The sequence below is a fragment of the Benincasa hispida genome, chromosome 2 (assembly GCF_009727055.1).
Source record: "Benincasa hispida cultivar B227 chromosome 2, ASM972705v1, whole genome shotgun sequence".
In the NCBI taxonomy this organism is placed as follows: Eukaryota; Viridiplantae; Streptophyta; class Magnoliopsida; order Cucurbitales; family Cucurbitaceae; genus Benincasa; species Benincasa hispida.
Genome location: NC_052350.1, coordinates 18,269,801 through 18,282,032, shown reverse-complemented (window position 1 = coordinate 18,282,032; position 12,232 = coordinate 18,269,801). Strand labels below are relative to the sequence as shown.

The window sequence follows — 12,232 nt, the reverse complement described above, 5'->3', positions numbered from 1 at the left end:
TGAATTAAGTTTATAACATAATATATCTGTATTTCTTTTTTTTAATCTTTATTTAATATAATTCTATTTTGAAAACATTCAAAAAAAAATATATATATATATATTACTTTTAGAATTTGCATTGTTTTTATCACAAAATTCGAAAACATTTTTTATAAATATAATTCGTTTATCAAACACATATATTTATGAAATTAGTGTATCTAAAAACGTAAAACATAATTTGGATTGCCAACTAAATATATCTTTCATATTTGTTTTATGGTAAAATACATCTTTCGTCCAGTTTCCTTTAGTTTTTTGGTAAAATAACTTTTTCGTCTCGTTTTCTTTAGCTCTTAGGTTTCAAAATGTTATATATTTAATCCTTAAATTTTGAGTTTGGTTTCAATTTAGTTTCTATATTTCAAAATGTTATAATTTTAATTTGACGTTTGTTTCAATTTCGTCCTTAGATTTCAAGATTTTTTTTTTCTTTTGGTGGAGTTATTGGAAACATTGGAGGGAGAGTTAGTTATTATGTAAGGGAATATTAGTATGATTAGTTGTAAGGGGTAATCTAGTAATTAGACATTAAGTTAGTTACGTCTTCTGGGTTATAAATAAGGGGAATTGCAGTGGGTGACAATTTAAGAATAAAATATTTAAAGTGTGTCACGTATTTTTTTCCATTTTACAAATATGACATTTTTTAATGTATAAAATATATCGAATATATCAAATATATCAAGTGTATATCATTAATGTATCTGTAGGGATAAGTGGAAAAATTAGAAAAATGCAGGGACCATAAAAAACTCAACCTACTGTAAAAAAAATATAGGTTAAGCATGTTTTAAAAAAAAACAACAAAACAAAACTACATAAAAAGGGAAAGAATCTTGCTTTCGTATGATGACTCATATGAAATTGACAATTCTCTTTGGGATTTCTTGAACAACACCAATGTGGAAACCTTCCTATTCTCTGAAAATTGAGATTGGTTTGTGGAAACCAAAATCTAATTGGGAAGAAATAGAGATTTTTGGAGAGATCTTTTTTGTTCACTAGATTATTTAATCATTATTACCTGCAAAACTTCAAGTATTTCGATCATTGATGAGGGAGATAGAGGGAAATGTGGGATAGCCCACATTTCTGATTACTCCCCTACGTGGGAGTTATCTGATTTAATCTAATTAATTACTAAAAATAATTAATAATTAATTAAATATAATTTAATTAATTATTTAAATGAATCATCTCTCACGTAACCTATAGTTTTTAATTCATTAGATTTAATTAAATAGTTATTTAATTCTCCTATTAAATAATTACCAAATTAAATATCAGATATTTAATTTAACCTATATTTGAATCATATTCAATTGTATTTCTCTCGTAACCTATAGTTTAAATGTGAATCCAATTCATATTAAATTAATATTTGAACTCTTTCGAATATTTAATTTTTTCATAAATTAATTTTAAATTATATCCAAAATTAAATCTATATTATAGAGCTTAACTAGAATATAAACTTTATATCATAATATATCATAACATGTTATTTTATTTCCCTAAGTGAATTTGAACATTTCAAATTCTATTCAAGACATAGTTACCTCAATTCCCTTTACGAGCCAGGAAAGGAACCTCGTGGATCTACAGATCAAAAGCTTCAACGATATGAGATTAATTGACTAAACTCATTAACCACATTAATCATGATTCGTTAATTGTGGATATATTTCACCAGATACCCATAACTACACTCTTCTCGTTGTAGATATATTTATGTGTCCACGAATATAGACCAATAACAACAAGTTAGTCATTCACGAGTGTTCGTAACACCAACTAGGTCAAAATTACCATTTTACCCATGGGTTACTTCTTCATCCTTAAGTACCCGTGCTCCTCTAATGAACAACATGTTTATGGTTCAACCATTAAATATAAACCTCTCCCCGGCCAGTGAAAGAGTAGGACCATTTGTTAAAGTCTCAGAGATGTCACTTGAATGAACACTCATCTACTCTACGCTATAGTTGGGAATGCGTGAAATCTATCTTGTATTATTGTATTCCCAGCTCCCTACTCAGTCTTGTCCCCAAAATGGTAGGCATATTGGATAGGCGAATTGGCCACTCTTACCCATACAATTCAAAGGAAAATCTCTCGTGATTAGAAGTTCATGATAGACTTGAGATTAAGACTAAGTTTCTTAGGTCTTCCTAGTAAAATAGAAACCTAATTAGTCAACGAGATTACATTTAGTGGTTACTGTTTTGCGGTCCGGTCTTGTGTAAACTCGTTGCATAGGATACTCCCACTCGCATTACACGAGCGTGCTAGATCATTGAGTCTGTATCAAATACATAGTGGGTCATATTCATAGTGTCATTAGGATGAAGTACTCAGCCTTATCCTTATACTATAAACCCTTTAGGTCGTATCTTGAACATTGATCATTGTACGTCTTCGCATACAATTCAAGACTTATAAGACAGCTTATGATGTGAGTTTATTAGATTTTGGGTGATTAAGACAAAATGAATACAAAACAATTAATAACACTTGTTGAAAAAAACATCGATAACTTTTTATCGATGACAATAAATTATTTACGTTTACTCTACGAGTTTTAGGGCATAAAACACAACAATATCAATTATATCAAGTGTATCAAGCGTATCGTGTATATCAAGTGTGTATTAGGTGTATCCTAATATATCAATTATATCGTGTATATCAAGTATGTATTAGGTGTATCCGTACTTTTTTTACATTTCATGGGATGAGCTTGTTTTGGCCATTTTTGCAAAAGTAATAAGTATGAGTCATGAACTTAATTTTTAAAGCTTATTTGACCAAATATGCAAGAAACCCTATAAATAGTCGGTGAAAGTGCGTTTATAGGTGTGAAGAATTTTGTAGAATTTTCTTTGGAAAATTTGGGAGAATCTAGCCCTCTCGAAAGACTAGTCGTTACCTTGTTATTATTTTTATGATATTATAATAAATTTTCATATATTTCTATATGTTAGTGTTTTTAAGTGTATTTTCGTCAAGAAAAATCCTTACATATTTTAACTATCAAGTTCTAAATAGTTTTTGTAGCAAAACGAAAGTTAAAATAATATTTTCTTCTCATTAGTTTAACACACGTCTTATTATAACTCATTCAACCAATTTCAAATGGAGCCCAAACTCTTCTTGAATGTCTTAGACATAAATTTTATTTACGAGATGTGATTTTCAAGATTGAAGGTTTATAATTCAAATTCAAAGAATAAAAATTTAAAGTGTACCCATTAATTTGATGCAATTAATAGGGATTTCGAAAATTTTGATATATATATTTTTTTTAAAAAAAATAGTTGGATTGGAGGAAGCGAGGCCCCAGCAGTCGGCAGCATTTTATGCGGGCGGCGGAACTCAAGCCCATGTTTATGTTATATATATTGCAATAATTTCTTTAAAATTCTCACTTCACTGCTTTTCTAAGCATGCCAGAGTATGGAAAATTATTTTAAAATTGAAATTGTTATAAAATATTTATAAATAATAATAAAATATTATCATTTATTTGTAATAGATCATGATAAATCACTATAGATTATTATTTATATCTATTATGATATAAATAAATATAAATAGTAGTCTAGCNATTTATATCTATTATGATATAAATAAATATAAATAGTAGTCTAGCGGTGTATCGCAACTAGACAGTAAAATTTTACTATATTTATAAATATTTTTGTTCATATTTGAAAACAACCCCTGAACTATTGATAATTATACTTGAATTTTTAGTCAGTTTCCAAAAAAAAAAAAAAATCTTTTTAATTTTAAATTTTGGTTTAGTTTTTTAAAATATTAATAAAAGTAGATAATAAAAGAGATATTATTTTAAATGACAAAAAAAAATCAAATGAGGCTTAAGTAATTTACAATTTCCTTCTTTATTTTTAATTTACTTCTATGTATCAAACTTTTTTTTTTTTTTTTTTTACATATTTTCTATTTTAAGATCTACTAATATATGGTTGATGTGCGATGTGCGATGCAACTTATTGACATATTTGGAAGAAATTGACTTTGGCTTGTGGAGTAGTATTTAAGTGATCGTGCTTATACAAAATATGGTACTAGTTATATTACTAGCATGGAAGAAATTGGTTATTAAAAATTACGTTTATAAACAATACTTTTTATATATTGATTTATTTATTTTGTTACCTATTTTAAGAAGTATTTCTAAAAACCTAATGCAAGTTTTAAAAATGAAAAAAAAAAATGTTTTTGAAAAAGTTGTTTTATTTTTTAATTCTAACTAAAAATTGAAGTGTTTAGCTACGAAAAATTAAGACTGGTATATAATATGTATAATTTCCAAAAAGTCTAAAAGTCAAATTTACATTACCTAAACGCTTAAAAACCATTCAATTTAGCGTAGTTTTATTACCATCTCCAATCCATTTTTTTTAATGCCTATAATTGGTTAAGGATAGAGTATTGTTATATTGAATTTCATCATTATTGGTGAGAGATTAAAACATCGACACTTTAAGAGACTATGTGGGAGGCTAATATGAGATGGTATATCTCTACATCATATATCATTTCAGTGTTTGAAGGTCCATTATCCTATCTCACTGATTTTAATTGTTTGTGGGTTCATTTTCAAAACGTGTTTCGTATCTCACCATCATTTTTCTTCCGTGTATTGTATATCATCTCAGTGCTTAGACATACTCGATCGTAACTCCCCAGACATCATAACTCCCCACATCTTATATCATCTCAACATCCCAAACAGCCTCTAAGTGGTAATTGATATTTTTACCCACTCAATTATGTTCAAATCGACATCACTTTTATTGGTTGACTTGTAGATTTAGTCTATAAACTTTTATATTTGTGTCCAATAATTCTTTAAAATGTTCTTAATATTTATTTAACTTTAGCTTTGTGTCCAATAAGTATCTAAACTTAAAAATGTCAAATAGGTCAATAATTTTTCAATTTAATATCCAATAAGTCCCTAATATTTTCATCATTTTTTTCTAATTTACGAATCTATTAAACATAAAATTAAACTTCGTATCTAATAAAACATCAATAGTCAATTTTATGTCCATTAGATCTACTCATTTTAAAAAAATGTTGAATAAGTCAAGGATCTATTAGTCATAAAATTGGAAGTACAATGACTTATTGATACAAAAATAAAATTTCATAAGCCCATCAGAAAATTTATAAGACTCAGAGACCCATTTGACATAAATCTAAAAACTCAAAAAATAAACTTATAATTTAGACTTTGTTTGATAACCATTTGGTTTTGAAAATTAAGCATACAAACACTAATTTCACTACTAAATTTATTGATTTGTTATTCACTTTTTACTAATATTTTAAAAAACCAAGCAAAATTTTGAAAACTAAAAAACCAAATTTTAAAAATTTGTTTTTGTTTTTAAAATTTGACTAAGAATTGAACTTTTGTAAGTAATTAAAAGCAAGTAGACTTAATTTTTTTTTTTTTTTTTTTTTTTTAAAAAAAATGATTACTAGACAAGAAACTAATAATATTTTTATTTAGTCCACGACGATACCATCTGATAGGACATGCTCATCAATGCTTCTAACTATTTGCCACACCACAAGTTCATCCAATAAATTTGTCATCTTTAACACTATTAAGGACGTTTGGTCACCAATGTTTTTGTAAACAACTCAATATTAATAGTAAATATTATATTTTTTAAGTTGAAAATCCACCTCTTATATTTTTTAACTGGAAAGAAGAAAAAGGAAGTTATCAAACTTAGAAATAGCTACTAAAAAGATGAAAAGGGCATTTGGATCCAATTTTGAGAGGAAAATAATGCAATGTTATGTCAAATCCTAATCACAGAATAGGGGAATTGATTCAATTTAAGATCAAAAAATGAGGCTTTGAATTGACCCAATACTTACTGGAGAGGATATGCCCATGCCCATCTGCTGGCTACAACAAAACTCACACCATTCCATTAATTTCATTGGATGCAAAAAAAAAAAAGGCCTCACTTGAATTTCCTACTCTACCCCACACCACACCAGAAGCACTTTGGGCAATTTGGTCTTTTTGTATCTGACTGACATGGAGCCAAACCAATTTAGCCTTTCCTACTTTACCTTCGGTCCTTCGCCATCTTTGAAAAAGCTATGGGTTTTGAATTGAGGGGTTAAAAGGAAAGAAGAAAATGGTGGAGATAGAGAGAGAGAGAAAGTAGGGGTATTTTAGTCATTTTGTATAAATTGACCTGCTATAATAATGGGAAAATGGGGGAAAAGGAAAGAAAAGCATCCTCCCCTTGTTTCAGATTCATGAATATGCAGAAGAAAGAATATGATGAAAAAAACCAACATCACACAGTCCACAGCCAAGACAGGGAGAGGGAGCCCTATAAAATAAGGTACTTTCAAACTAACAAAAAAACTCTCTTCAATTCAACCAGCCCCTCCATTTTTATCTAATCTCCTTCCATATGGCAAAAATAGGCAAAGAAAAGAGATGAAATTTTCTGGATCAAACCCTCAAAATTTTATCTTTCCAATTACTACTTACTAGTCTTCCCTTTTCTGTCTTTCTCTAGAAGTCTAGAATTCTCTCTCTTTGCAGAAAAAAGGGTGAAGAAACAGAGAAACTCCACACAACACCCATCAATGACAAGGAAGAGTCTATACCACCCAAATTCTGTCCGTCTTTCTTTCTTTCTTTCTCTCTCATTAATGGCCCAGCTGGACCAAAATTTATGTTGAAGAAAAACCAAAAAAGAAAGAAAGAAAGAAAAGAAAGTGAAGATGGATGAGATGGATAGATGTCTTCTAATGTCCTCCAACCAAACCCACCTCACAGACACACACGCACACAAACAAACCCTTTTCTTTTTCTTCTCAACTCAGTATTAAAAATGGGTGTTCCCTCAATTACCCTTCTGCAACCCCCAAAAAATCCTTCCCCCATCTTCATCACTGTCTCTGAAAAGAACAATATTTTTCACCGAGTTATGTGGGCTTTTTTGGGTTTTAGTTGGCTTGGTCAGAGCTTCACAGAGAAAACAGGAAACCAAGAACCTTCACCCCAATTCCCATCAATTTCTCCTTTTCTCTTTCTATTTCTCTTTTCTCTTTCTTCTTCTTTGTCCTTGCCTCTTCACCCACTTTCTCAATTTTTCTTCCCTACCTGTCTTCCTTCTTCGTTACCCATCTTCCTTTCTCTCCCTCTTCCCCCCTAATCTAAAACTTCGGCTATCTTCTCTTCTGGGTTCTTAATTTTTTTCCTACCTTCCCATCTATGAAGAAGATGAAAGGGGTTGTCTCCCAATACCCTGTGTTTGAGGATTCCAAGACCAGATTCAAGCATCAGAGTCTCCTCCAAGATTATCAGGACTTGGAGAAGGTAAATTTCTTTTTCAGCTTTTTTACAGATTTAGGGGTTTTTTTTTTCTTCGTTGTTTCTACCAGATCTGGCTTTCTTTTGATCATGTTTCAATTTTTTCTTCAGATCTTTTTTCTCCTAAATTGGGTTTTGTTTTGTTTTTGGTTTGGAAGAGAGGAAAGATGGTTTGATCTCATAGTTCTGGATCATGGAAACCTGAATTAAGAATTATTATTGTTGTTACCTTGTTGGGCTAAAGCTAATTCTTCTGAGTATCTGAACTGGCTATTTTCTTGGTTTAAGTTCTATAACCCTCTCTTTAGTTGCTCAAACAATAATACGAGAACAAAAATTTGTGGTTGTTTGTTGAAATTTGAAATACCTATCCCTAGGCAAAAAAGGAGTGAAGTTCATATATTAATTTTTTTTTCCTATTTGGAAATTCATCTTTTAGTTTCTCTTCCATTTGTTTATTTTCTTGCTTCTGAAAGATTCATACCCCCTTTTAAACTAATATGATCTCCTCTTGTCCAATCAAGCAACTTTGGTCCATTCTTAACCTGTGTTTAGTTACCATTTTAGATCATCTTTCTGAGTCCAGTGGTTTTCTCTTCTACTCTCTAAATATATGTTCTTAAACAACTTACCTTATTTGTATGGTCTTCTGTTTTGTTTCTGCTTTACATAATACTAAAACTTAGACTATTGCTGGTTATTTATAAAATTTGCCGCTCCAAGTTCCGAGTTTGTGACATAGAGATCAGTTTTGGACTTGGGAAAGTTATGGATGAACAAACAGTTGATTTTTTTTTCCTTCCAGGAAACAGGAACTGTCAAGAGGAAATTACAGATGATGAAGCTAAAGAAGATGACCCTGATTGCAGAAGTCCGGTATGATAATCTACAAACTTTTACAGTCTATTTGTATTGATCTTCATCAGGAGTTAGTGAATTGTTTAGTCCTAACTAATGAGTCTTTGTTTATATTGAAGATTCTTGAGGAAGAGATATGAGTACTTAATGAAGAACCAATTATCAACAAACGACCATTATTCAAATAGAGAGCCCGTGCAGCAGAAGCAATTGAATAATCAAGTGGCTAACAACAATAAGAAGGGGAAGAATGGTGCGAGAAGAAGAACTGTTTTACAACCCCTCCCAACCATCTCTGATGTAAACCAAAAGGAAAGAATTGACAAAGGAATCGATATGCCTCTTCAGAATTCTACTCCAATTCCTGTTCTTGACTTAAACCAGAAGGCAAAGACTTCTTCTAGGAAGAAAGCCAATCAACAAAACTCGACGCCGGTTTTCGACTTGAACCAGAAGGAAAGAATGTACAGTGGAAGAGATGCTAGCGAGAGAAACATCACTCCATTTTTTGACTTGAACCAAATTTCGGTAATTGACTAGGGGACTTAATTACATTTACAAAGCTCTGCAAATGTAATTTTCTCTAACAATCTCTACATTTATTTTGGTTCAGATAGAGGAAGAGGAATTGCAGACCAATTATGAGCCACTGAGAGTTGATGAGCTGAAGAAAAGCCTTCTCCGAGGAGGGAACGACGAGCAGCAAAACGATATCAAGATTTCGGCGTGCAGGAGTATTGGAGATGGCCCGAGTCGAGCTGGTAAAAGAAAGATTTCATGGCAAGATCAGGTGGCTTTAAGGGTTTGAGCTCATTTTCATCTCCAGTGTCACTTAGAACTCTACTATTTGGGTGGTAGGCTTGAGGCATTTCCTTTGCCTGAAAGCCATCATAGTTGATTGTAATTCCTTCTCTGATTCTGTATTTTTCTATGTAAAGGGAAAGTAGTATTTGTACATGTTAATACATTTAAAAAGAATGATGATGAGATATGGAGAAGAATCAAAGTGGCAATCCTTCAATCTACTGTCTATATCTAGTTTTGACTTGTCAGTTATCAGAATTCTTAATGGCTGTTTGTTAAACTTAAACCTGAAGCTTTTATACTCGAGATGATATATCTATAACTGTAACAATAGCTGAAAAAGGATTGGATTTGTTCTTAAAAGCTTGAATCTGATTCTTTCTACATGGAACCAAATTACCTTTATATGAAGAAAAGGCAGAATTTCTAAAAAGTTCATTAAGATCAATCAAACTAATTAATGTAAGCCGAGTCAATAAACAAAACATCTTGCTATTAGTATCAATGGAACACACATCTGAGGGGAAATGTTTTGTTTGGTTTCAGAATCTATAGCTGCAGCATATGAAAAAATGAGAAATTAAAAACTGAATCTATGTAACCAAAAAGGGAGCAGAGAAAAGAAGAAATCTACAACCAAGTTCATCAGAAGTTATAGCTCGCAGCAGCTGTGGTCAGATCACTTTAGAGTCAGTCAAGGATAATGTGCAAAATTTGATATGACATTAATTTATTTTTTTTTCCTAAGTGTTTAGCCATATAATCCTCCTTTGATCACAAAAATACCTACACCTAAACACAAAATGAAGCATATTAAAAGTACCCAAGATTAGAACAAATTATCTTCATTTTTATACGATATAATAAGTAATCATTTCGCCTAATCAGTTTCTAATAAAGATGAATACTTGGCTTATGAGGATATTAATGTTACCATTTATTCAAGTTCATAATGAAATTTGATGAGATTAAAATTTTGAAGGGTAAAAAAAGATGAACTTTTCATTTGATTTTACAGTTTCTTACATGTTTCCATACATGTGAAACATAAGACATTTATATTATTATTATTATTAAACAATGCTTTAAGATCTTAAAAGAAAAAAAAAAGTTAGAAAAGAAACTAACATAATAATACATTGCGATTTCTTATACTACATAGGACCTTGCCTCATGTAGTAGGGATTAGGGTAAATTGAGCTATCTTGGTAAAATCCTTGATCGATTAAGATTGTAATTAATTTCTTTAATTATTTAGGATTAGGATTAGTTTTTTTTTTTTCTTTTTTTTGTTTATAAGATCAAGATTAGTTTCTTTGTTTAATTAAGATTGAGATTAGTTTACTTTTCAATTCTCTATAAATAGAGAAACTATCTTCTTGTATTGTTAACATTTGATTCATGATAAAAATTTTAATTTTATTATTGGAGATTTTTCTCATTTTATCTTTTAGACTACATCAATTTGGTGTCAGAGGAATCATCTAATTTATACATCAATCTTAAAGTATCGGAGGAAATGAAGAAAGGAGTTAAAGAGATCCAACGGTTATTAAGAAAGATGACTTAAAACATGGATCGACTTTTGAAACAATGACAAGAATTCAAGAAAGAGATAATTGAAGAAAATCAAGACCGAGAGCTGGCTAGATTAAAAGAAAATCAACAATTCAATTAAAGTTAATCTTGCAAGAAACACATGTATAAGACAGAAAACCCAAAATAAATTTGGAACACATACGTGGGCCAACCGAACAAGGAAGAAAAAAAATGAACAAAGAAAAGTCTAGGGTAGAAACACATGATCTATTCAACTCTACCCATGCGATCTAACCCAACATACATGCTCAATTCTTGGTATGTGTTTCACGCTATCCTACCCCTTTGAATTTATTGGACAGAACCTTCTCGATTCAATTTGTTAGGGTGGTTCGTGAGTTGAATTGGATTGGATTGAAAGACTTTTTAAATTTGTATGAATTGTAAATTCCTTCAACCCAAATTAACCTTGTTAAGAAATGAATCCAACCCAATCTAATCAATATTTAAGTTGAATTGGTTCAGGTTAATAAGGTCATTTATTTAAAATTTTATTCAAAAAAAAAGTAAAATATTAATAATTTAATTATTTTCATATATTAAATTAAAATTAACTACTCAATTTTAATTTATATAATAAAAAAATTCTTATCAAAATGCTAAAAAACTATTTTTAGGAATTTTTAGAGAAAAAATAATAAAAATAATATATGTATAAATAATTTTATCATATGTAAAAAAAATATAAATTTTAAAGTTATAAGTTCAAGATGGTTCACGTTATTTTAGGTGAATCCACAAATCAAACCAGCCTATAAAATTTTCATTTATTTGAATCAAATCTAACCCAAATGAATTGGTAATCAACCAAACAACATGAGTTAAATAAAACTCTTACTCTTACTATTTGTTGCCTCTTTTTGTGGGTTTATTTCACCCCATTTCTTCACAAATTCTTGGTTATGCAATAACCTTTCAAATGTGTTTTATGGGTTGCTTTGCTATTCAATTTCAGCTAAAATGATTGAGCAAAATCTTGACGACAAGAATGTACAGTTGTGAGCAACGAAAGAAAGAATCTAAAAAGGGACATGCTCTACAATTTTTGATCTTATTAGTTGCAATGCAAGATTTCCATGGGCCAACGATTCTATTTGGGATTTTTACAAATCATCAAAACAACAAAAGTTTTGTAGTTTTCATTTTCTTTTCGAAATTTAAGGACTGGTTTTTTTAGAGGGATAAAATGGTATAGCAGAGATTAGGGTAAATTGGACTATATTGACCAAATCTTTGATTGATTAGGATTAGTTTGTTTTTCAACTCTCCATAAATAGAGAAATTGTCTTTTTGTAGGAATAACTTTTGATGTTATTATAAACTTATCCTCTTTTATCTTTTGCACTACATCATTATTCTATCTGATATCTTGCAAAACATATTAATGTTCTATAGTCTATTTAGTAATTGATATTTAATTTTCAAATTTCTCAATTCTATCCTTAAACATATTAAAATTTCTCAACTTTTTTTTAGACTTTCATTAAACTATTATCTTATTAATATATTTAGACTCTAAGTCACTTAGTATTTCAAATT

At 29.9% G+C, this 12,232-nt stretch overlaps 1 protein-coding gene across 2 annotated transcripts; it reads left to right on the top strand.

Moving 5' to 3' along the window:
* Positions 1-6,307: 6,307 nt before the first annotated feature.
* LOC120071506 lies at positions 6,308-9,320 on the top strand. Of its 2 annotated transcripts, none has more exons than XM_039023826.1 (4): positions 6,308-7,438; positions 8,217-8,308; positions 8,410-8,818; positions 8,904-9,320. In XM_039023826.1, the coding sequence occupies exons 1-4, from the start codon at positions 7,334-7,336 to the stop codon at positions 9,096-9,098; spliced, it is 801 nt and encodes a 266-aa protein (XP_038879754.1). In that variant the 5' UTR covers positions 6,308-7,333; the 3' UTR covers positions 9,099-9,320. The 2 variants fall into 2 exon arrangements, with proteins under 2 accessions (XP_038879754.1, XP_038879755.1); XM_039023827.1 differs by having other exon boundaries at positions 6,324-7,438; positions 8,238-8,308.
* The last annotated feature ends 2,912 nt before the right edge of the window (positions 9,321-12,232 follow it).

What these genes read in the sequence shown, in the direction of transcription:
- LOC120071506 (XM_039023826.1), top strand. Translation starts at nt 7,334, where the DNA reads ATGAAGAAGATGAAAGGGGTTGTCTCCCAATACCCTGTGTTTGAGGAT. An exon ending in ATTATCAGGACTTGGAGAAG is followed by an intron (nt 7,439 to 8,216) that starts GTAAATTTCTTT and finishes ATGAACAAACAG; the next exon opens with TTGATTTTTTTTTCCTTCCA. An exon ending in TTGACTTGAACCAAATTTCG is followed by an intron (nt 8,819 to 8,903) that starts GTAATTGACTAG and finishes ATTTTGGTTCAG; the next exon opens with ATAGAGGAAGAGGAATTGCA.